At 43.2% G+C, this 26,209-nt stretch overlaps 1 protein-coding gene across 5 annotated transcripts in view; it reads right to left on the minus strand.

The window, feature by feature from the left end:
• KCMF1 (potassium channel modulatory factor 1) overlaps positions 1-26,209 on the minus strand; it is a 65,388-nt gene that overhangs the window by 37,916 nt on the left and 1,263 nt on the right. Inside the window, exon 1 of one of the 5 annotated variants that reach the window (XM_037902300.2) lies at positions 22,013-22,049. The exons of 2 other annotated variants lie outside the window; for them this stretch is intronic. In XM_037902300.2, coding sequence (XP_037758228.1) covers positions 22,013-22,034 — 22 coding nt within the window. In that variant the 5' untranslated portion in view covers positions 22,035-22,049. Of the gene's footprint in view, positions 1-13,634; positions 13,780-21,214; positions 21,521-22,012; positions 22,050-26,209 lie in introns of those variants that run through there. 2 more of the 5 variants (XM_037902301.2, XM_043546666.1) reach the window with 2 other exon arrangements.

Below are 26,209 nucleotides of genomic sequence, written 5' to 3' on the forward strand. Positions count from 1 at the left end.
AAGGAAAACAATTCAACTCAATTCCCCTCTTAGTCTTACGGCTGGGATCTTTGAATCAGATTCTTTTAACTTCTGAGACCCTAGTCTCAACCTCTTGTTACTGTTTTCAGAATCAGAATTTGTTCTAGTCTATTCTTACCTCTCTTCTCTCCCTTCTGCTTTATTTCCCACCCCTGTCCTTTTGACAAGCCAATGGAAATAGGACTGTCTTTTTTTAATACAGGATAGCTCCACTAGAGGGTAGCAGTGTGCTAAAAGCCCAAAATAGTACTTTTAATTGATTAAACAGCAGTCCTAAACCCTTTTTTGGTAATATTTTACCTCACTAGCAATCCTCTCAGTTCATAAAAGGTTAAGGTTTCTTGATATCTATTAATAATACTAACGTAAAACAAATTTTTTTTTTAATGAGACAAATCAGAACATACATACTAGCATCTATGGACAAAATTCGCTCTCCTTCAGTATAAAGAACGCAGTATTTTCACGTTAAGTTTTTGCTTATTGATGCATGAAAACACTTTACACAAGAAATTACTACACAAATATTTTAGCATAGATATTTTAGATGAAAAACTATGCTCAGGCTTAAAGTATTTTTAAAATGCCACTTTCACATTTGTGCCTGTAGATTCCTCTCCTCCAAATCAAGTGAGTCATAAGTAAAATTCCTTCTTCTTTTATGGAATTCTTTCTACTAGGAATTAACCTACAGAAGCAACACTCATAACAGGAGAGCTAAGTAGTATTTAATTGATGAGACTGAAGTGAGCATCTGATCTGATTTCAACAGAGGAAGAAAATACAGGATAAAAGTATGGCTCAAATGCCACTTGACTACCTTGCAAATTTGGGGTTTGAAAATATATATTTTTACAGAGACAAGTTGCTGAGGCTGCCACACATCTTGTAGAATGACCTGAAGTTCTCTCTGAGAATAAAGAATAACTACTCTGGATACACAGAAATAGCCACTTGGCCTGTCTCTGAATGAACAGACTCCCCCTTTGAGTTCTCTCCAAATGCAATGAACAACCACGATGAGCTATGAAAAAAGCTTAGTCCTGTCCAGATAAATGTGACCTATTTCACATTCAGTGTATGTAGCCAAGCCTCATCCAACAAAGCATGAGATCTCAAAGTGTAAGATTGGAAGGGCAATAGTCTATGTGAGATGAAATCTGTAGACCAATTTGGCTAACAATCTCTTAGATTAAACAGAGGTGGCTTATTTTTATGAAATACTGCAAAGCAGGACAAAAGGCATCTGAATTTCACCTACCTGTCTGGCCAAAATAGGAGTAACCAGAAAAGTCACTTTAAAAAGAAATATAGTTTACACCCAAAATGGTTCTTGAGTTTATTTAAAACCAAATTCAAATTCCATGAAGCAGTGAGATGTCTAATCTGAAGGTATACATACAAAATCCCTTTAAGTAAATGCTTCTGCAGTAAATGAGTAAAGACAAATTTTTCATTCACACAAGCGTGGTAAACCACAATTAGCTCCAAGTACACTTGAATACTGGGGGTGGTTAACAGATTTTTTTAGGGAAAGTAACAGTTTCAAAAGAGAAGGTAGATAGCATACTCAAGGTAATCCATCCCTACAAAAAAACAAATTAAAAGACGTGCCCGTTTCAAGGGACATGACTCCAAAAAAACCAAAACCAAAAAGAAGCTAGCAGGATTCCAATAGCACCTTCTAGACTTCCTTGAGGCAAATTACGTTATCTAAAGTTAAGAACCTAGGTAGGATTCCAAGTAGCTAGGTGCAGCAATTCTGTATCTGGGTGAAGTAGCAAAGTTTGAGGTCACAGCTAAAAAGGAAAGATCCCTCCCAGTGTGATGGTGTAAATATCATACTGGATGAGAATAAGGCAGGACTGTAAAACTCATACGAGCCACTTGTCATGTCATACACAACGTGAAATACAGGGGAAAAAGCGTACAGCTTCACAATGGAAATGGAATGGATTCAGTAGGGCAGTGATACCCAAACTTTCCATCTCATGTGGCCCCTTACCAGTAATGGAACGTGTCCACGCTCCCTCAGGCCGGGAGCAGAGCCACAGACAGGGGCCAAAAGCGGGGGCTGGCAGCCAAGCTGCAGCCAGGAGTGAGGGCCTTCCCTTCTTTAGGATGAAGATGCTCATTTACACCAGCTTTACTTCATGAGTTACATGGGGTGCTGGACAAATTTACCTGACATCTACTAACCTAACAACTAAGACTGAGCGCTTCAAAAGGCAAGTTGGGCAGCCAAATCCCTTTGAAATTCAATGGGAGCTGGTCACCTACCTCCCTCAGGCCCCTTTGACTATCACAGCGTCAGCTTACAAACCAGAGTTTTTTAAAAAAATAGCTGTGCTGGGCTTGCTCCCTCAAAGCCACAACCCTGCAACATAAAAGGAAAAACACAGTCTGTACTGCATTTAAATGTTACATTCTGGAGAATATTGTAGGCCTGGCTGGTAGCACCTATTACCCTGATAGGGCCTTTTAAAGATAAGTGTTTTTATTTGCTTATAACATCACCAAATGTTAACCACTGGGCTGAAATTTCCCATGCTAGATAATATCTGCCTCAGGCCCAAGGGTTATTTTTTTTGTTTTTTTTGAAAATTGTAGCCAAAACAATTCAGCCATGTCAGAGAACTAGACTAGAGAAAAACAGGTAGGTTTACAGTGTTAAAAACAATTCTGGTAACCTTTTCTTTGAAAAGCTCTAGCAAAATCAAGCACTCCAAAGTTAGAAAATGCCAGAATTAAGGTTGTCCATGCAATCTTAATTCGGCCCCCTTATGCATATGTGATAGAATGGGACCATGTAATTAAAGTCTATTTTTTACAAAGGACTCTCCCCGCAACACAGGATGGACCCACTCTGAGGGTGAATCAGGGTTGTGCAGTAAAGGAGAACATAAGAACAGACCATTGGTCTTACACAGTATTGTCATCTAGCCCAGTATGCTGTCTTTCGACAATGGCCAATGCCAGACAGTTTAGAGGAAATAAACAGAACAGGGCAATTATCAAGTGATCCATTTCCTGTCATACAGTCCCAGCATCTGACAGTAAGAGGCTTAGGAACAACCAGAGCATGGGGTTGCATCCTTGACTATCTTGGCTAATAGCCATTAATGAATCTATCCTCCAAGAACTTAACTAATTCTTTTTTGAACCCAGTTATACTTTTGCCCTTCAAAACATCCCCTGGTAACAAGTTCCACAGAGCTAACTGTGTGTTGTGTGAAGAAGTACTTCCTTTTGTTTGTTTCAAACCTGCTACCTATTAATTTCAAAAGGGTGACCCCTAGTTTTTGTTTTATGTGAAGAGGTAAAGAACATTTCCCCATTCACTTTCTGCATATCATTCATGATTTTATAGATGTCTATCATATCCCCCCTTAGCTGTCTCTTTTCCAAGCAGAAAAGTCCCAGTCTTTTTAATCTCTCCTCACATGGAAGCTCTTCTAGACCCCTAATCATTTGTGGAGCCCTTCTCTGTATCTTTTCCTATTCTAATATCTCTTTTTTGAGCATGCAGTATTCAATACCATGGATTTACACAGTGGCATTTACTGTCTTATCTCTCTCTTTCCGAATGGTTCCTAACATTCTGTTAGCTTTTTTTGACTGCCACTGCATATTGAGAAGATATTTTCAGAGAACAGGAGAGTGTGGTTTGGAGAACCCATGCTTCATTTGTTGCAGAAGTTGGAAGATGTGTAGTGAATGAGGCATGGAACTGCAGGAAGACAAAGGAGGCTCTTGGATTTTATCAGTGTCAGAGTTGCCAGGTCACTTAAAACCAAACTTTTCTCAATGGTCATTCATGTTCCTCATTTTCTGGGTGCCTGCCTTGCTACCCTGGGGTCTGACTTGCAGAAGTGCTGAGCACTCTTAGCTGCAAATGGAGTCAATGGGAGCCGTGATTTGAACATATAATGAAGTGCTGTATGATGCTAAATACTCAGAAAAATCAGCTCCTGGTTGTCTCAAATTGAGCATCCAAAATTAGTGGATACTTTTGGCCATAATCTCTCTGTGCCCCAGTTCCCCATCTGTAAAATGAGGCTATCATCCCGCTCAGCTCACAGGAGTGTTATGAAAATAAATGCATTATTGTTGTGAAGCAATCAAATACTATAGTGATGAGTATCACAGAAAAGCCCATGAGGAAATTCATAATTCTTTCTTCAGAGCAGGTTTTGAATAGTGCACTGTGGCCTGGGGCCACACACTGAACAATGAGAAAACAAAAATATTGAATAGCTGCTCACTAAGTGAGCACTATCCATCCTGTGCGCTAAATGAAGCATGGGTCCTATGGAAAAATTATCTGTGATCATGTAATTAAAGACAGTATCATAATACATACACTGAAGGAAAACAAAGTAAGCTTGTACAGGCAACCTTAATGCTGGCATTTCCTAATTTTGGAGTGCTTGGCTCTGCAACCTTAATGTTTTTAACAGAGTTTTTGTGTGTAATTAAATGGAAGCCGTCTGACAGTGTACCTACTAGGGCTGGCCAAAGAGCAGAAAAACATTAAAATACATTAGATTAATTACATATGTATTTTATCCAACAATGTGTTTGCCAAAGGCCACGACGGGCTCCATAGTTGGTTAAATAATACAAAAAACAGTATTTGTCAAATAAAATCAAGTAATGCATTCACTGTGTACTTTTTACCAATTCTACTTATGACGGCTCTCATTTTTGTACCTTCCCAACTTAACTCTGATTTCTTTCCTAATGCAGATCATGGGGTCTCTTTTCTTCAGTTGTTTTCAGTCTGTTTCTTCTTTTCTCTCTTCCCACCCCCCCCCACCCCCCAAAGCACAGCCCGAAGACATTCATCTAATTTATTCCTGTCACAGGCCTCAACACTGCCAAAGCAATGGTAGCTGCTCTCCCTAGAACCACCTGAGAGAGTAATGCAACATAACAGGGGAACCTCTTTAAAGGCTCACTTGAATCTTACATATTCTTCTAACTCAAGACTTTCTACTGGGGCAGCAGAAGTGAGAAGAGTTGGATAGCCTGGCCCAACCATTCTTCTCTGGAGCAGCAATGAACTCAATCCAGTAACAACAAAAACAATCATAAAAACATAGTAAGTCTGCACTTCTACAGCAGTTTGCATCCAAGGATCTCAAAGCAGCTATGTTTCAGGGATTTAGCCAGTGTAACATGCAGAACCTATGCCTAATATAGCGCCTGCCAGACTGGCTAGCAAGGGGCATGACATCACAAACACAAAGTCCACCTCTAAAACATGCTAAAGCACACTCTGGGCCTCTCCACAACCATTAATGAAAATCACCAAGATTTTATACTTTTTTAAAAAATGTTCTTAGAAACATGACACTGTTTCACTAGCTCCCTAATCATGAATGGTTTGTCAGCTGAGGAAGATGGCATTTTATTGGTACTGTGCAGCTGACTAATATACTGCAGTGGTTCTCAAACTTCTGTACTGGTGACTGACCCCTTTCACATAAAAAGGCTCTGAGTGAGACCCCCCTTATAAATTAAAAACACGTTTTTAATGTATTTAACACCATTATAAATGCTGGAGACAAAGCAGGGTTTGGGGTGGAGGCTGACAGCTTGCGACCCCCTCTGTAATAACCTTGTGACTCCCTGAGGGGTCCTGACCCCCAGTTTGAGAACCCCTGATATATTGTGTCCACTTGTAATCTATAGGAAATACAGTTCTTATTTTGTGACAAAGCAGGTGACATTTAAAAGAAAAAAACCCCAAAACCAAGGCTCGTTTCAGTTCAATTGAGCCCGATCCAAAGATCTAGGTGCTAAACTGCTGATGTTGTGCTGTCCATTATCTAAGAACCAAACCATAAGTCACCATATTACTTAACTGTCACCTACAGAAGTATTTAACATTTTATCTGTTTACTCCCAAGTGAATTCATATGAAAGTACGTTCTACATTCACACACTACATGAGTCTAATTCTGATTAGTATTTATCAACATTTAATTTTCCTATGGTATGCCAGGAAGGGGAAGCACAATCATTTCTTTATTATTGATTTACAGCCAAATCTTCAGAAATGTTCAGCTCCTTAACTGTAGCTGTGGGTCTGTAGCTGAAAATCAGGCAGAGGATCCTCCAGTTGGGCTCTCAAAAAATGAGGCACACAAAATTAATGTCCACTTCTGATAGTTTTGGCCTTATTCAATTATCTCAGTCAGGAAGCTTCCAGTTTCTAAAATGCTTCCTAGACAGTTAATAAGCCAAAAAGTACTGACAGTCTCTCTTTACTGAAATAAACCTCTGCATTTGATCATGGATCGTTATATGGCCTATAATCCTACATAACTACATTTCCTGACAAATCAGATTGAGAACCCCAGATTCAACTCTATTGAAAAAAATAAAAGAAAAAATACTACATCCATTCTGAAGAGAAGAGCTATCAGATAAAATATCACACCCTCACTGGCAAATCCAGAAAGTTCAACGAGCAAGTTTGTAGGAGCTGAGGATTTTAGCAGCACACCTGAAGGAGTCTTGGACAATATCATTCAAAACTACTAATCTGAATAAAATGAATTAACAGCTGTGGAAATCAGCATGACACTCAGAATACATTTCCTAACAGGACTCCCCTTTTTCTACTGATGGGATCCTTTAATCTGAATTTTTTTCTTCTTATTGAGAAAGATATTAACTGTAATTCACATTAGGGGAAAAGAGCCATTTACTCCCAAAGCTCTCTGGAACATATATAGCAACGGTCCCCAAACTGTTCCTCCACACACCCGCAGGGGGTGCACCTCACAGTCGGAGGGGGGTCACGACAGGGCCCATGCTAGGCCCCATAGAGGGTGGGAAGGGAGCACCACACTTCCAGCCCTGCTCCACCCCCAGCCTCGCTCTTCTCTCAACCCCATTCAGTCCCCACTCCTGCTCCACCCCCAGCCCAGCTCTGCCCTCATTCCCTCTCCCCGTAGCCCAGTCCAGCTCCACCTCTAGCCCCAGCTCTTCCTCATCCTCAATTCTATCCCCAGCTCTGCCTTCAACCCAACCTCTGCTGCTGAGGAAGCCGTGACTTTGCAGTAAGGGGGGGGAGAGAAGAGACAGATTTCTTTAATGGGGGGAGGGGGAGGACTGGAAGTTTGTGTACCACTCGTACACAGAAATACTGCCATAGCTATACACTTTACAAGCAAGCTGTGACAGTCCTCACTTGGGGTGGTTGTTAAGGGAGTATAGCCTAATGGTCAGGGCTTAGGCCCCTGACTTGCAAGGGGGGTTGTTGGTATGGGAGCCCAGGATCCTTCACTCCACCTGGCTCTGACCTAGGGCCCTTTGACAGCTGTCAGTGCTCTGACAGCCGGGACTGCCCGCTCTCCCTGCGCCATTTCCTACCACCTCCCTGCAATTGTCCGAAAGTCACCGTCTGGGTTTAGGCAGCGTAAGGGATGTCTGCTCACCAAAAGGCACCTTCTGGCACCTGAGTGTAGCGAGGTCACTCTCTTTTCTCGCGGGCAGCAATTGCCTCCTCTAGCAGTATGGCCCAGCTTCCTGGGCCAGCTTAGGCCAAGGGCTTTCCCCTGCTGGGGTAATTTGAACAAAAATAAAGGGGGATTAACTAAGTCCAGAGTTTGTATGAAAGGGAGAGGGGAATGCTTCCCTCTCAGGCTGTCTCTGCAGCAGGTCCTCCCTTCACCTCAGGGAGGGACCACTGGGCAGCTGTTTAGGGAGGGATTCTGCCTTTCCTCAGCTTTTTGCTCTTGGAGCTGCAGGTCGCAGGTCTGCTCTCTTCTCTGAGCAGCCACCAAATGACCTGCTCCCCTGCCTTTTAACTCCTCCTCCAGTTGGTGCATTTGCTACAGGTGTGGTGGGGCTGCCTGGACGCAGAGCAGTTCCTTAACCCCTTAGTGTCCAGTGTGGGGTTTGTACAACCCATCACACAAGCAAAGAATGCAAAAGAGAAGACTGCCCATGCTGCTCCTAATAACATTAGCAAAGAAATATACATTGACAACACTAACTGACTGAGGGCCCAAAATAAAATTTTGGGTTAGTTTAATTAAGTAACACTTGATAATGGGGCTGATCTTGGTGCAAAGCAAGCAAGACACTGACTTGTTTAAAGAAAAAAAAAGGGGGCAACAATCATTAAGTACTTCTACCAACACTGCATGGGCTCATTATACTCATTAACAGGTACAGTTTCATTTCTAAGAAAAAAGTCAACATCCACACAGATGGTTTGACAATACATTTAGCTACGTTTATAGAATAAGCAGTACTGGTTTATGGGATCAGATTCTGTCAGACAAAACAGCCTTTTTAACAGAACAATAATCATCGGTGGACAATGTGCCCACATTTGATCAGCCTATACCGCCCACCTGCATGTGCCAGCAGACATTCCAAATAGTTGGTATCTGCAGGAAATGGTACACCCAAATTCTTCTCTTCCCAGGATCCTCCATGCATGTGCCAGCGTGGCCTGTCACCTTACTGTGCTGCCAGTATTTCTTCACAGAGCAATGCAACAGTAAACAGCCCAGCAGCTCATACCAGCACCCTAACTATGTCAATGGTTTACTCCAACAGTTGCAATCCTGCCTTAAATGGTCAAGAAAAATGGGATACAAATGTGACATAGCACTAAAACTGCCGCACCATGACCTATCTACATACAGCACAACAAAAGGTTTCCAAACACCATTTCTCATACCTGGCTCTTCTAGCCTCCCATGGTTTTAATTTCTGCTTTGGCACAGAATATATATATTTGGCCCTTCTAGGGTGCTGCTTCTGCACATTCACACTCACCTTCCCCACTTCCTCACATTCTTGGCACTTCTCGTAAAGCTCCTGGGTTTGCTGGAAGAAATTGAGGCAGTTGTGAGGGTCCACACCTCCCTTTTAGCCATAGTCTCTAAGTATTAAGTGACTTAGGTTAACTCAGGTGGTATCCAACAGGTTTGAAAATCTTTTAGAAAGATCTGGTGGTGCTGTGGCGCCATCCTATACAGCTCCTTTGTTAAGGAGACATTCAGTTTTCTCCAAAAGCTGTCTTGTGAGGAGGATCCATGAAGAGGAATGAAGAAGTGGGTTTTGAAGGAGATTTGGTGTGAAATTGAATGTAACCACTGCAAACAATATTCAACACTCATTGACCTTAAGTAATTGCATGCCAGGAACCTTAATGCTGAGAAACGAAACTTGAAAAGGGAAGGGACACAGTAGTAGAAGAGGTGCAATATTAACAAGACTCTGGCACAGGATTCTCAATAATCACATCAGATCTGAGCTCTAGAAGCTGATGAGCTCCTGAGCTAAATCTCCAGTGGTCCTGCTTGGATTATCCCTGCTTCTTGGTGGGATATGGATGACAAGGCTGGGTCTGAGGTCCATAGTAGAAGGAGAACCTCTGATGTATTTGGTAACTACCTCTAATACCTAAAAGCAGGACAGGCGAACTCTCTTGGGTTGTAGCAGACTCTGTAAGTCCCCAGGAGCAAACAGCGGCATTGGTAATTTTCAGTTTCACTCAGTCTTCAAGAGAAGAGGCATCTCCTCAAAAGGTAAATCCTCTATTTCTGACTGAGCTTCAGAGGACAGTCGAGAATGTAGGAATAGTATTTTATAACAATACCTATCCTTACTGGCCTGGCCCATGAATCAGAAGCATCAGATGCTCTAAGGGCACCCTTTGCTACAAACAATCCTCTATATAACAAAGTCCTGAGCAGCCTTTTCCTGCTCCTCATGCAAGGCATCTAGGATGTGGGAAAACAGCACCCTACAGGCCATATTGATACTGTGCCATAACAATTTGGTAATTTGCTACCCGCATCTCAAGAGACCTGGAAGAGTATACTTTGCAGCCCAGAGCACTCATTCTTCTGCTTTCTCTATCCACTGGCGCAGACCAAGAAGCGTTTTCACTCGGATTGTTCTAAAGCTGCAGATACCAAAGAACTGAGAGCAGGGTGCTGGAAAATATACTTAAAGTCCTGGTGAGTGACCTATACCAGGGACCAGTCAGCTTGCAATTCAGCTACGTACATCATGCAACTTCAATCCACAATGGAACTAACTGAAGATATTTACAAATACAAACTTCTTAAAACAGAGGAAGAGATGGTTAGTCAATAGCAGCTGCGATAGATTGTGACCAAAATCATCCAGATATATAGTGTTGAGATATCAACTTAGCATAGGTATTTTCATCTTACACAATGCCCACAATGGCAGTGGACAGTGGCCAAGTTAGCATTGTTTGAGGTATCATAATTGCATTTCCATACTTTTCAAAAATTTTAAGATGTAACAGAGAATTTCATGGCTTTCTAAAGCTGTGGCTCTCAACCAGGGGTATGCAGAGATCTACCAGGGGGTACACCAACTAATCGAGATATTTGCCTAGTTTTACAACAGGCTACATAAAAAGCACTAGCAAAGTCAGTACAAACTAAAATGTCATACTGTGACTTGTTTCAGAGTAATAGCCGTGTTAGTCTGTATTCGCAAAAAGAAAAGGAGTACTTGTGGCACCTTAGAGACTAACCAATTTATCTGAGCATAAGCTTTCGTGAGCTACAGCTCACTTCATCGGATGTATACTGTGGAAAATACAGAAGATGTTCTTATACATACAAACCATGAAAAAATGGGTGTTTACCACTACAAAAGGTTTTCTCTCCCCCCATCCCACTCTCCTGCTGGTAATAGCTTATCCAAAGTGATCACTCTCCTTACAATGTGTATGATAATCAAGGTGGGCCATTTCCAGCACAAATCCAGGATTTCTCCCCCCCCCCCCTTTTTTTTTCCACACACACAAACCCACTCTCCTGTTGGTAATAGCTTATCTAAAGTGTGACTTGTTTATACTGCTCTATATACTATACACTAAAATATAAGTACAATATTTATATTCCAATTGATTTTATAATTACATGATAAAAATGAGGAAGTCAGCTATTTTTCAGTAATAGTGTGACTGACATTTTTGTATTTTTAGGTCTGATTTTTAAGCAAGTAGTTTTAAGTGAGGTGAAACTTGGGGTACACAAGGCAAATCAGACTCCTGCAAAGGATACAGTAGTCTGGAAGGTTGATCACTACTGCTCTAATATTTTCTTTTATAAAGCTTCACTGTCCTTAAGTCTTCAATACCTATTTACATCTTAAAAATTTATTTTTGGTCTTGAATTATACCCTCTAACAACTCCTTTAAAATTTCTTTCCATATTTCTCTGCATACTGAATCCCGTACCTACCGTAATCAATCCATGATTACATTTAGGGAGGTATGGGAAACAGTACACTGGGGGTATGGGAAAAAACAACAAATGCTCACTGACCCTGTCTATAAGTATGTGGGAGAAGGGGGAGAGAGGGTTTTATATCATGACAATCACACACCTGTGCCGTGTTTACAGTAGATTCCACCACAGGTACCACTGGAACAACTTTACTGGTGAATTATAGACCTGATTTCTGCCAGCCTCCAATAAGCCAGAAGTCTGTCCCCCCTCTCATGAAGGTCTTGCATACAATAGATATATTTACAACTCTAAAAAAAAACCTGTTACTCCAACATGCTGGTAAAACACCACATGCATCCACATACAAGTACTTCAAACAATGTAGACATGTGCCAAATAGTGTTTGGATTAGCCTGGCTGGTCTACGCTGGGAAAGTTTACTAAAGAGTCTCCACAATTCTAATACCAGCTTTGTTGAGCTGGAGGTAAAACTGCTGGAAACCCTAGTGTAGACAGGTTCAAGCAACAAGACCAGTTTTTAACCACAGCTGTCATTAGAATTGCTTTCCAGAAGATTTCACTAAAAAGGTGACAAAAACAGATCCAACCACTGATGCCTTGTCTACGCTAGGGCTTCCAGCAGTTTTAATACCAATTCAGATGAGCAGGTGTTAAAACCAGTCAGAGGATTTGGGGTTTTTTTTTTGTTTTTTTTTAATTTCTCAAAAATAACCAGCAAATCTGAATACTGTTTCCATCAGAGCCATTTCTTTGCCAGTGTAGACAGAAGTTACCGGCATAATAGCACAAACAGTTCACCAGTCCTTCCATTAGTATCTCTCAATAGATCTATGGACTTTGAAATCTCCAAGAACCTATTGCTTCTGGAAGTTGTACTGGTAAATATGGGATAGGCACCCACAGAAGGTTACAACTGAAACTCTTTAGAAGAGCACTAGTATAGATGTAGGACAAAACTAAAATGGTTCAGGACGCTAATCAGGCATACTGAACTTTTTGTGCCTAGACCGTTTCTATCCCACCCCCGTTCCATTTTCGAACAGAAACAAAGTCTAAGATAGTTGGCCAACAGAGGCTTAGCCAAGAATGTTATTTGTGTTACTCTCATTAGGCTAACGTTGGTGAGGCCCCAGGAGCCTTGTCTATGCTAGGAAGTATATCTATTGCAGAAAATGATTTTCATCAAAATAATTCCCACAAACTAGTATTTAAGATTGTTTCAGTGGTAGTGCAGAATGGACAAGACAGTTTTCAACCCTAACACCATTTTCTCTAGGCCATACTAGTGTTTAAACCATTTTATAAACAAAGGGGCAAGGGAACCTTAGGAAAATTTTGTGCAACATTTCCTAATATTCACCAGGTTTAGTTGTGCTTCCAGCAGAGCTATTCAAAGGGGCGCAGTTGAATTTCAATGGGACCTAGGTGCCTAAAACCCTTAGGCTCCTTTGAAAACCCCACCTTAGAAGACCTTGTGGGAATGAAGGAGAGGGAGGGGAAGCACAGCAAAGGAAAGGAAGGAAAAAAGAGATAGTGGCAAAGGGAATTTGGGGAAAACAAGAGGCAAGAGAAAATATCAGAGAGAAAGATGACAATTTATCATACCAGAGACAGCACCTCTTGTCACTCAAGACAAGAAACACTGCCTCCCAAAAAGACAATTCAGGCACCAGAAAATGGTGAAAGTGATGGGGGAGGACCAAATCTGACCTGAGGTAAGAAAAAAAATGAAATTACAACCCAGACCAAGTGTCGTCATCTACTTTGTTACTGGTAGGATGCACTCACTCTGACAAATTTCTGAAATTACGTGTCCGCCCTCGTTTTTATTTATTTATGATCGTGAGTACGGTGATCAAAACTGAATGCAGTCACATAACACTATTTTGACCAAAATTTGAAGCTCAAGTTATTACTAAAAGTAGATTCCAAATCTAAAATACTAAATAGTAATGTAGATTTGCATGACATAACTGAAATTAGAAAAAAGGAGATTGGAAGCATGGGTTTGTGATTAAAAGGCACTGTACTGCGATTTGACAGATCTGGGTTCAATTCCTAGCTCAGTCATCAATTCCCTTGTGTGACCTCAGGCAAGTGACTTAATTTCTCTGTGCCTCAATTCTCCATCTGTTAAATCAAAAATAAAACGGTGTGGGAATAATAATGCTTCCTTTCTCCAGTCCTCAGTCTGTCTTGTCTGGTTACACAGCAAGCTGTTTGGGACAGGGAATGAGTCTTACTATGCATATGTACGGTGATTACCGTAACAGGAGCCCAAATGTCTGTTACAACCTCTAGGCACTACCACAGTGCAAATAATAAAAATAATAAAAGATTTACCCTGCTGTCCACCAGAGCTCAAGAAGTGGGAGAAAGTTTTATGGAGAAGAGGAAGAGGTCCAAAGTCTCCTGGAAGTTCTAAACAAAGCAGTTTTGAGGGAAACAATTCAGACATACACATAAAAACCATCCCAATAAGATGAATAAGGAAGTAAAAACCACCACATTGAGATGAATAAGGCAGTAAAAACTACTACATTGAGACGAATGAGAGTTTATACAACATGCCTAGCCAAGATACAGTCTAGGCACAATTTAATTTTTAAAATATACAAACTAAAGAATTTAACTGGAAGACATATCAACATAACCCCCTTGCCCCCAGTAAACCCAATGTGAACCTCTTCCCCAGAGCAACTCTACCTATGTCCCTCAGAGAAAGCCTGGGAAACTAGGTGAGCTTTGCAGAGTGCCCTGAAGGGCCCAACAGATTTGGGCTCCCTACTGAGCATAAACAAAATGAACACACACTCTGGGCCTCAGCTTCTCATCTATCCAATGAGGACAATAATGTGTACTCACCCTTAAAAAGGTATCTTGAGATCTATAGATATACTATATAAATGATATAAAATATTACTGGACTCAAAGGCACTTCGCTTGCCATCTGAACTAGGAGGCTGTCAGCCTGAACATCACAACTAGGTGAAGTCAACTGAGGAAGTAGATAGAAACCAAGTCATTTAAAGCTTTATACAGCAGGTCAAAACCAAAACCTTGATTTGCACCTAAAAATAAGTCTGAAGCCAGTAACAATATTGAGCAGGCCACCATGCTCCGCATGAACTGAAATTTCAAAGCAGTCTTCCAGCAGTGTCGAATGGAGGGCACTGTAGTAATCCCATTCGGAGGTGCCAAAGGCACAGATAACTATAAGCAAGCTCCACATCTACACAAGAACAGAGAAATTGCTATGCTGCACCAGACCAGAGGTCCACCCAATCCAGCTTTATCTAGGCTTTCTCCAGAATGACTAGCACCCGACGTTTCAGAGGAAGGCATAAGAACGCCACATTAGGCAGAGGCAGGATAGTCTGCTGCCAATTAGGACTCATCCTGGTCCATATAAAATGCCCAATCCCTTTATGAATCTTGCTAAATTCTTGGCATCAGTGACCACCGGGGGCCATGAGTTCCATAGTTTAAGTACATGTTGTGTGAATAAAGTATTTCCTTTTATCAGTTTTGAAACGGCCACTTTTTAATTTCATTGAATGCTTCCCTTGTTCTTATGTTATGAGAGAGGAAAAACAGAAGCTCCTAATCTACCTTCTCTATTCCATTCTAACATACTTTTTCACGCCCCCTCTTATTTATTTCACTGCTAAGGTAAACAATCCCAATCTTTTCACTGCTCTTCACATAAGAACTTTTGGCCTTAATTTCTCTGTGCCTCAGACACTATCTGTAAAATGGGGATAATACCACCACCTCGTCTCACATGGGTGCTGTGAAAATAAATTCATTAATGTTCGTAAAGCACCCAGATCCTTTAGTAATGAGTGCCACAGAGAAAGCCAATGAGGAAATGAATCTGTAGTCAGAGCAGGGTTTGGATGGTGTGCACTAAATAGAGTATGGTTTCACACACTGAACGAGGATAAAATACTCGATAGCTGCTCATTCAGTGAGTACCATCTATCCAGTGCATTCAGTGAGGCAGGGGTCCTGGGGAAAAAGTAGAATGTCATCATGTAATTAAGGACTATCTTAATTAATTTACACAAAGAAGGTGACAAGCTTGCACAGTTAACTTAAAATCTGGCAGTTCCTAACTTCTGAATGCTGACTTTGCTACTTTAATGATTTCTCTGTATTTGTGTGTAATATTTTCCATATTATTCTCCATCCCAGTCATTGTGCATCATTTGCCACAGCCACACAGCAAACATCTTCACTGAGCTATCTACAATGAAAGCCAGGTCCCTTTCTTGAGTTGATACAACTAATTTAGAACCTTGGAAAGCGTGTTAGTAGCTTAACTTTTCCCCTTCATTGTGCATTCTTTTCATTTATTGGTAATGAACTTCATTTGCCTGAATGCACAGCATTATATCAGCTTCTTTAGGTCTCAATGAAGTTCTTCTGGGACAGCTCCATTCTTAACTCATCTAAATAACGTCTCATTTGAAAATTTTGCCACCTCAGTACCTATTCCCCTTCCCTGATCATTCTTTTGTATATTAAACAACACTGGACCTAGTACCGAACATTGAGGCATTCTGCTGTTAAGCTTTTGCCAGCATGAAAATTGACCATTTAATCCAGGGGTCTTAAACTGGGGGTCTGGACCTTTCAGGGGGTCACGAGGTTATTACATGGGGGGTCACGAGCTGTCAGCCTCCACCCCAAACCCCACTTTGCCTCCAGCATTTATAATGGTGTTAAATATATAAAAAAGTGTTTTTAATTTATAAGAGGGGGTCGCTGATTTAATCCTATTCTTTGTTTTCTGTCTCCTCGCCAGCTTTTGATCCATAACAACACTTTGTTTCTCATCCCAGATCTAAAAGAAAGTCTTCTCACAGCCTTCTGGTATTTTAAGTCCCTTTCTGCAGGCTCAGGAAGACCACACTGCACTGGTTCACATTCAGAAGTTTTCTGTGACAGCCAAAGATTAAATGTAGATTAAAAAAAATGTAGATTAAAAAAAAAAAATTCTGCTAAACTAATAGGTAAGGCCCACTTGCCAATGACAATATTATTGGCAAGTGCATTTGTCAAATGTATATTCCCAAAGCGGATTCAGTTTTCCACTGAACGCAAACATTTTTATTATACAGAAGCTTATTCTGTTTCCCATATTTCTAATTAGTTTTGTAGTTATTTAGGTTTAGCACTACATTCCCTCTGCCCCAACCATAATTCTCATTACCTGAACTACAACGGTGACCCATTTTCAGATACTGCACTTAACTTTGATTATAGGCCTAAACATGTTCTCACTGAGTAACATTAACCCACCAATATCAAGTATTTTGAGATATACAAATCAAAGCATTACCATTAAATTCAGAAAAGTCACTGTGCTAATACAGTGGGCTGTATAACTACTACCCTCATCTCTTAAATTTTCCTACAAAAGGGTTTTAAGAAATTTGCAGGCTATATGGCTAATTTTGGGAAGACGTACTTCTGGAATAACAATCTTATATTTGAGGAAGAGGTACATGAAGAATTGAAAATGTGCACCACAAAGTACTGATTTTACAATTGGTTTCATGCATACATGTCTCTGTTAGTAAACTGATGCTTCAACACACTAGCTTTGCCTTATTCATATAAATTGCTATAGATTCCTTATCTGGGTCTCAGAGATTTGCATACAAAGGTATACTAATTCTGTGCTTAATGAGATTTGTATAATTGATGGCACATGAAATCGTAATACAGAGCAGAGAACGACTGCCTCCAATGTGCTATTTGTCTAGTCAGGAATTGTAAAGTCTTTTTGTGGATTGTGTATGGCACAGCCATTGTAAACGTAAAGGGAAACCATTCCCGTTCTTGTTATCTCCAACAGAACAGATCAAATCTATTTATGCTTTTATATCATTCTCACCTAATTGTCTCAACATTTCTGGTTGTCCCAGACCAGTTAAGGTTGTTCTGGTGATGATTTACCTATGCCTTATGAGATTTTCAAATGTATGTTTAATCTTAACATTTCCTCAATTTCTAAGTGTTTTTATATATATATATACGTATATATATATATATATATATATATATACACACACACACACACACACATATATATACACACACACATATATATATAAAAAGCTACATAGTGCGGTTTTTTCAATGTATTTGTTTACCTTTAAATTATTGGTATGTCCTTAACCTTAACGAAGTTTGTGTGTCTGGGATTTATGTATTTACCTTGTTTATGAATGCACTGGGAACCATTCTGACATTCTAAGTTCTACAGCAGCTAGTTCCCAAACATGCCCTTCCCCCTTTCAGAATTAGCCCAGTGTTCTAGATTTTACCAAGATCTCTCAAATAAATCTCATTTGAAATTTCTAGTACAAAATGATTCTGAAGAGAAAACAGCAAAGATATAATTTTCTAAACATGATTAAAGCCTGGGTTGTTGTTTTTTCCTGAGTCTTATAACTCAAAAACAGCTTCTTTCAATCAACGCACATTTGGGCCAAAAATTGTTTGCTGACCACAGACCACACATGGAAGATCTGAAGTGGGAATGACATTTTTTGAGGATTTTGGAGGGGGTGGTACTGTCACATCAGGCTTATAATGGAAACCAAGTCTCAGTCTGTAATACAGTGAAAAGAAATCCACTATTTTCAATCCTACAACTAATTTCAAATTTGGACTATCAATATAATAAAACAATTTGAATACATGGTGCGAAGTCCTGGATAAAGAGACAACCAATAGAAAGACTAACCAGGTTCCTATAAAATGTATCATACCAAGTTGCAGCAGCAGCATTTTCTATCTCAAGCTGGTTCTCAACCAGGGTTCCGGGGTCCTTTAGGGGGCCGCAAGCAGGTTTCGGGGAGGGGGGGGGCACGCAAAGCAGGGCCAGTGTTAGACTTGCTGGGGCTCAGGGCAAGAAAGCTGAAGCCTCACAGTGTAGGGCTGAAGCCCAGGGCTCCCAGCCCTGCCACCGGGGGCTGCAGCTGAAGCCTGAGCAACTTAGCTTTGTGGGGACCCCTGTGGCATGGGGCTCTGGGCAATTGCCTTGCCTGCTACCCCCTAATGCTGGCCCTGGCTTTTATATGCAGAAAAACAGTTGTGACACTGGTGGGCTGTGAAGTTTTTAAAGCATGTTGGAGGGGGGAGGGGGGAGGGGGGCTCAGAAAGAAAAAGGTTGAGAACCCCTGTTCTATCTTGTTGTTTTTACTTTGGAAAGAATACATCCATAATGTGAAGTTACCAAACCTCACATCACCCTGCAACCTAATAGGAAAAGGTGAATTTCCATTTTCAAAACTAACCCATTATAACTTGAAAGAAGGAACATTTTCTTAAACTCTGACAACCCAAATATTAACCTTGTTTAGTTAAAATAATTCTCCCTACTCATCACCAAAATCCCACATTGAAAAAAACATGTTCTTCCATACATGTTCTTTCCAGCTTAGGAATTTCACAATATACGCCACGAGAGACATGCTTACAAAAATTCAGTTTCTAAGATTCCTGTCTCCCAGTAAAATACTAACTCCAAGAGTGAAATACCCTTTTTATCAAATATTACAAACATTTACAATATTTCTCACTTTAAGACTTCGTGTGTAACAAACAGAATTCAAAAGCAGTTGGCATACCACCTTTGCAATGTTAATCAGTGCAGTTATGAGTTCTTATCCTGATACTATACTTTAAACCCGCATACCATCATGTGGTACGTGCACCACAGTTTGAGAACCAATTTACAGAATATATCCTCCAACAAATACAATACACAAAGCAACTCTGAGATTAACCCTCATTTTGCTGTTTGCTTAATTACTTCTATACAAACCCACCCAAATCTAGAGAAAGATAAGAGGAATTTATTGTATCACATGAGGAGGCTGAGCTAGGATCTGGTGTGACAGACTAAAAGTTTGGCAACAGTCATAGAATCATAGAGGTGTAGGATTGGAAGGGACCTTGAGAGGTCATCTAGTCCTGCCTGCACCCAATGCAGGACCACATAATAACTAGACTATTCCTGACAGGTGTCTGACTTGTTCTTAAAAACCTCCAAAGACAGAGATTCCACAACCTCCCTAGGAAACTTGTTCCAGTGTTTAACAATCCGTCCTCTTACTCAAAATAAAAAAAATCTCAATACTAATGGACTCCTATAAGACAACTCAGCTAAATTAGCAAACCTTAAGGCAGAGTGAGGAGTGTGGACACCAGTCTCCATCCCACATACTCTAGTCCTGCATCAAAGTTACCTATCCTCTGGCTGGAAGCCTGTAACATTACTTCCCAAATTCTGAACTTTCCTACTGTGTTGTCTGTGTCTGTCAAGACTGGATGTAGACACCTCTATTCCAGTATATCTTCAGAGATCTGCCTAATTTAAAAAGATTACTTCTATATCACTGGGACAACAAAGATCATCCCTCTTTAACCAAAGGGAGATAGAAGATAACTTTTTGCCAGGTTAGGTGCTGAGGTTATCCCCTCAAGAAACAATAACCTGGATGAAATCTCTTATTACAAGGAGCTTCTTCAAGATCTTACATTCTAAACCAACTATCTCACTTGCCAAAGTGAGAAAAAACCTCTCCATACAGACATACACGCTATTACATTTTTCTTTTCTTCCCAGATACATTCCGTTTTGCCTGTGTTCTTGTCTCCTTCCTTCTCATTGCTGTTTTTGATTAATCCTTAACTATCCACTTACCTCCCTTACAACAATAAAAAATACAGAATGACAAGAGTACATATCTAAAGCATTTTCTCTACTTACGTACATAACTTTTCTTAACCTTTCAAAATGTTTGCAGTGATTTGTTAATACAGCTGCATTCATTTCTTTTTCTATACTAAAGATTAAAATATTAAAAGTTCATAACCTGCCAAAGTTGCCAAAACGTCAGCTCCTCCCAAAGCAAGACGACAGCTACTAACCATACCCCCAAACACTAGTCCCAATGCAGAAAAAGACATGAAGACCTCTCCCTGCACCAAACATTCGCTTGAACCTGTTCTTCATCTTCCACCCCTCACAGTCACAAGAAAACACTCTCCAAACATCTCCAAAACACACCTGCATCCTCCTCAGAGAAGCCTGCCACCCTCCTGCCGCCACACAGTCCCTGCCCTGACACATTGCTCCCCTCCTCTGAGCCACCTACAGCACACCCCCTCTCCTCTGCCTGGACCCTTCCCGCTGTGACATAGGCACGAACAGCTCTGTCTCCCCGCCACACGCCATGTGTGACTCTCCTTCCCCTGCCTTTACCTACAACCCCCCCCCATCCACACCCAGTCCCACCAGTCCTCTGACATCCACACCCCCACATTCACCTCCCCCACAGGGACCTACCGACCCCAACACGCCCCCCCCTCTCCACCCCCCCCCAAGCTCCACCCGCGCCCTCCCAGCCCTCCACCCCCACCGACACGCCTGGCCCCCGTCCCCAGCCCCGGATGCCCCCGCCCCTACGTCCCCTCTCCCCGCCCGGCCTGGGCCCCCCGCCGCCAGGCGGCTGCAGCCCCCACCCCGTCCCGGCACAGCGAGGAAGGAGGCCGGGATCCAACCCCAGCCAGGGAGTTTTCGCCCCAGCAGGCCCCAGGCCGCTGCGCTGAGCAGCGGGGTAACCAGCCCCAGCCCCGTTCCTGGCGGCCGGGCCGGACGGCGCTAGGCCGCGGCAGGCCCCTCCGCCTGCCCTGTGCGGGGCCGGGAGCCGCCGGCGGCCGGGGCCTGCCCGTAACGGACACGGCCCCCTCCCCCATGACACTGCAAAGCTGCCCGGCCGCCGCCCTGGCCCCGGCCGCCCCGGGCCTCCGCCGCCGCCGGCCCCCCCGCTCTCGGCGGCGCCGCCATGACGATCCCGCTGGCCGGCGGGTGCCCGCAGCCGGCAGGCCCCGGCCCTCACCTTCATGTCGGGACATCCTAGTTCAGAGGCGGCGGCCCAGGCCCGTCCCGGGCTCCCCTGGCTGCTCGGCGCCGCTCGGCCTGGGCCCCGCGCGCTAAGCCCGGCGCGGGCAGGAGGCGGCGGGCGCGGGGGGTCGGTTGCGGCGGCCCCGGCCTCTCCAGGGGGCGGATCCAGCAGCTTCCCGGGCGCCGTGACACGGTGACTCTCGTCGGGCCCCGCCGGCTCCTAGCGCCGCCCCCCGCCTCCTTCCCCTGGCCCCCGCTTCCGCTGCGCCGCGGCCGCTCGCGTCCCCGGGCTGGGTCTGGGCGCCTCCCGCTCCCGGCCACAGCTCCGCCGCCGCCTCCGCCCAGCCCCCTCCCTCCCCCCGCCCGGCGGCCGCCGCGGCTGCTGCATGCAGGGAGGAAGAGGAAATGCACGGCAGCGAGGGGGGCCGGGAGCGCCGGCACCGCCCCGCGCAGCCCGAGCTCCCCGCCCGCGGCCAGCTTCCGCCCCTGCCCCAGGGCGGCGGCCGGGATGCGGCAGCCGGGAGCCCAGCCTGGGGTCCATTGCCTCCCCCGCCGGGGCCGGGACACAGTCACCTTGCGCGGCGGGAGCAATGGGGCTGGGCCTGGCCGCAAGCAGCGGGGGCCCGGGCTGGAGAAGGGCCCAGCCAGAGCCCCCGCTGCAGAGCCCCCCCCTGCCAGACGGCCAGGGCTCGAGGGGGGCTGGGATGAAAGCCCCTTAAAACAAAGTGCGAAACCCGGCGGCAGCCAGGCTTTGGGGAAGGAAGAAAAGCGGGGGGGGGGGTCTTGTACTTTCCATGATTGTTGGGCCCAGCCATGTGATACACCAGCCTGCGGGAAGCCTGAGAAGCCCGGGTGCACCTCCGGAAGTGCAGGTGGAGTGGAGAACACGGAGGCCCCCCCCGACCCACATGGCTCCCTGCCTGAAACTTTCCTCTTTCTTATAACCCGGCGACTGGGCTGATGCAATGTAAAGTTAACCTTTAAAAAGCCAGAAAGGGGGACAGTTAAGGCTCCTGTTACCTGTGCTATGGTGCACATAGCAAAAGCCCCTTACTGTGGTGTTTCTCAGCTAGGGAGCTCAGTATTTCTGGTTGTTAGGTGTACGTTGTCAACTACACAGGCTGATGCCGCAGCAACCTTAACTGGGGCATGTTCTGATATTTTTAAAAAAAAACGCTGCTGAGTAGCTTTAATGTTACATTAACGTAGCTTTTGCCTTTAACTTTTCTCTGAAAAATGTTAAGGAAAACGCCTGTGATTAATAGTAGCATCAGTCATTCAACGTGACCTTTTGTTAATGGGACGATGGGTTCAGATTTGGACTTGCAGACAGTTTTCTGCAAAGCAGAGTTAACAGGGCAACAACACATCCCTTTACGCTGAGGTGGTTTCCAATCTTGGGAACCGAAAACAAGGCTTTTTTTTTAAATAAAAAAATTAGAATTTGCAGAATGCTGGAAAAGTTAAAAATAAACCCCCAAATTGTTAGACGCACAGTGTTTTTCACATCTGTGACATCCTTCTTTCCCTGCTAGTAAGGCATTATGTTTGGATGATTGTACATCTCAGTGATACACCCAAAACAGCCTGATAGTAGCTGTGTCCTTGTGCCTAGTGTGCCAGTCTTCTTTCTTGGCTCTTGAGCAGTGAAATATGCAGTGATGTCATAAAGAGGGTGGGGAATCATTAATCTCAGCTTAAAAAAACTAGCAAATACTACTGAGCATGCTCAAAACTGATTTTTTTAATCAGTTATTAGTTTTATTATTCATTCCAACCAATTTTTAATCACACTTGGTCAAGGACACAGGGCCAGCCATAGTGGTAGGGGGAGAAGTGAGCAAAATCTTTCTGTCAACCATCTCCAAAAACAAAACCATTTTTAACTGTTTCTTGTCCTCCATGGTCATGTACCACTATGCATTAAGCGGAATATCCCAAATATTTATAAATTAAATATATATTGCCAACCCCAAACATTAAGTCATGAGTCAGATGCCCAAAATAATTGGCTTGCAAAGAATTACATTTATTATAATGATCACTTTGTCTTTAGAAGGAGGCACCTATACTTAATTTGCATGATCATTTCATTGTCAAAGTTTGGAAATGAATACAATTAAACTTTTAAAAATACAACCAGAAATGCAAGCCTCCCCATTGAGTATTTTAGCATGGTCCTGTGTCTCTCTGTTCTGGCCCATCCCTGAATATCTCCCAACCATTATACCTATAGCCATCTGCCCCAAAATGTTCCCTCAAAGTCTCCTTTGCTCCTTTTCCCTCATACTTTTGGTCAGTCTCCCTCCTGTACCCCACATTCTCTGGCACCCCAGTCAACCTCACATTCTCCTGTTCCTTCTGTTTACTTCCTGCCCTAAATACCCCTATACTCCCCTCAGTTTTACCCCTACACCCCACATTGTCCAGCAATGCCCATCAATATGCCCTACATCCCCTTTCCTCCCCATTTGTTCTCCTGCACTCCCTCCTGGCCATCCTCCCTAAAGGTAGCTTAGCTTCAGTCTCACTGAAAACAATGGGGGGGCGGGGAGGAGGAGAGAGAGAAGAGAGGGACAGAATGGTGCCCATCTTTATTAGGGGCATCCTCAGTCACATGCAGAAGCTCAAGGGAAATGGTGGCCATTTTGACTGAGGGCAGCCTCAGGCTTCAGTGCTCTTTGAAATGATGGGAGGTGGTGGTCCCTGTCAAAGGCAAAAATCTGCCAGGACCCTGAGGAAAGTTATGAACTTCTCTCTCTCTCACACACATGACAAAAAACCACAAACACAAAAGATGAGCCAAATGAGAGTTCATGGCTCAGGGGTAACCAGATGTCCCTTAAAACCAGGATTCCAGGACCGATTTCTGTCAATTTTACATCAAATGGTGTTTTGTCCTACATGTTGTCAACATATCGGCCACCTGAAAGAGCTGCTCTCTGTGTATCTAACATAGTCTCGTGGCCGAGACATCGCACTGGGCCTCAGGAGATTTGGGTTCAGTTCTTGACTCTGCCACAGGTTCACTAGGTGACCTTAGGAAAGTCATTTAATCTCTCTATGCCTCAATTCCTCATCTGTAAAATGGAGGTTAATAATCCTTCCAGTTTCTTTGAATACTAATCATGTGGATCCCACTCATGGTATATACACACCTCGTGTGTGGGTCCAGAAACTTTTTGGCCAGCAATGTCCAGTGGAGCTGTCCTCACATCCCACCCAGGGGTATAAGGAAAGTGCAGCCCCACCCACCATTCAGTTCCCTCTCACCACCTGCATCAGAACTCAGGGCTCATCTATGCTTAAAACGCTACAGCAACACCTAGCTCTTTATATGCAGGGATTTAGGTCAGTTTAACTACTCTGCTCAAGGGTGTGGATTTTTCACACCCCTAACCAATGTATTTAAACCAAGTTAATTTTCTAGCATAAACCAGGTCTCAGTGATGTCCACCCCACTCCCTGTAGAAGATTCTGAAATTAAAACTAATTCCAGTAGTTCAGTTTAGTATTGTTAGATACTGTTAAAACACTTTCCTGCCCTCATGGCAGTATCTTTGCTATTTTAGGCAGAGTGCTAAATATTTTAAACAATTTCATTTATATTGCAAATCAATTGAAATAAAAATATTGTATGTTGCTAGTTCATTAGTTTCTTAAATTGCTAAAGGGGCTGTTTTGTACTTGTCTCTTCACTTTTCTAATTGTATAACTATTAAGAACAAATCAAGAGGCATGCCTGCACAAGGCTCAAGAGGCCTTTGCCATAAATTATGAAAACAAAATTAAGTTGTTCACAGAACTCCACATTTCCTTCTGACCTGCACCTCTAATACCACTCAAAGCACTCCCTGCAGCAAATCACATAGAAAAGTGTATCTTGTTCTGATGGTCAATAGATTTGAACAATTTTGAACCAGGAGGGGAAGACTGTTCCAGAGCAGAGGGCCCCACACAGAATGCTCTGCTACAATCTCCTCTCCTAAAGGAGAGGGGAACCAGCTCTAACAGTCAGTAGAATGTCAGCTCTTACACAGAGACTTTCTGTACTAAGAGGTTTCACATTTAGAGCATTAGATCCCCAAAGACAGGTTCAGGAGTTCATTAACATCCTTGCTATGAGAACGCCACAAAAACAAAAATCAGGAATTAGCCCGTGCTATATTTGCAGCCAACACCACTGTTAGCTATACTGAACATCCACAAGTCAAGAAAGCCAAAATGCTTCCACTAGGCTATACTATTCAATTTGGGTTTGCAGTGCTCCTAAGTCACCAAGGCCTGCTCTAGGCTACAAAGTTAGGTAGAGTCTTGTGTCAACCTGTGTGTTTATCTGCACTCATATTTGTCTCCAGCCGACATAAGTGCTTGGTTTCACCTCCCCAAACGGTGTAGCTTCACAGCCAACCTACCAAGGTCAATGCAGTATGAGCGTAGACAAGGCATTATCTGTGTCAACCTTAACAGTTTTCCAGATGCTGCCCTACAGTGCTGCATTCCCTGCAACAGAGACCACTCTGGTCACAATTTTAAACTTCACACTGCCCACAGGTCAGAGAAGCCCTCCCCCTTAAGCCCTCTGCATGTTTTTCAAATATCTTTCTCATTAGCGAGCACACCTAGCAGCTCTCCCTTGTTGTGTGCAACTTCCCAACGAAACATGGTGGCTCCACACACACACTCACACTACATGCACTCCGGCCTGGAGTAGACAGGAGGTATTGGATCTCCTGGGCCTGTGAGGGAGAAGAGACTGGGTAAGCACAGTTACAGACCATGTGTAGAAACAAAGGCATCTATAAACAGTTTACACAGGGGCCATAGGCAAAGTGGTACAACAGGGATCAGCCGCAGTGACACATGAAAGCAAAGGAACTTTGCCAGGGATACCACAAGGCCAGGGAGCACAACAGATCTGGTGCTGTCCTGCAAACATGCTGCTTCTACAAGAAACTGCATGCCATTCTTGTCAGCACCTCACAGATCA

The sequence above is a fragment of the Chelonia mydas genome, chromosome 5 (genome assembly GCF_015237465.2).
Source record: "Chelonia mydas isolate rCheMyd1 chromosome 5, rCheMyd1.pri.v2, whole genome shotgun sequence".
NCBI lineage: Eukaryota > Metazoa > Chordata > Testudines > Cheloniidae > Chelonia > Chelonia mydas.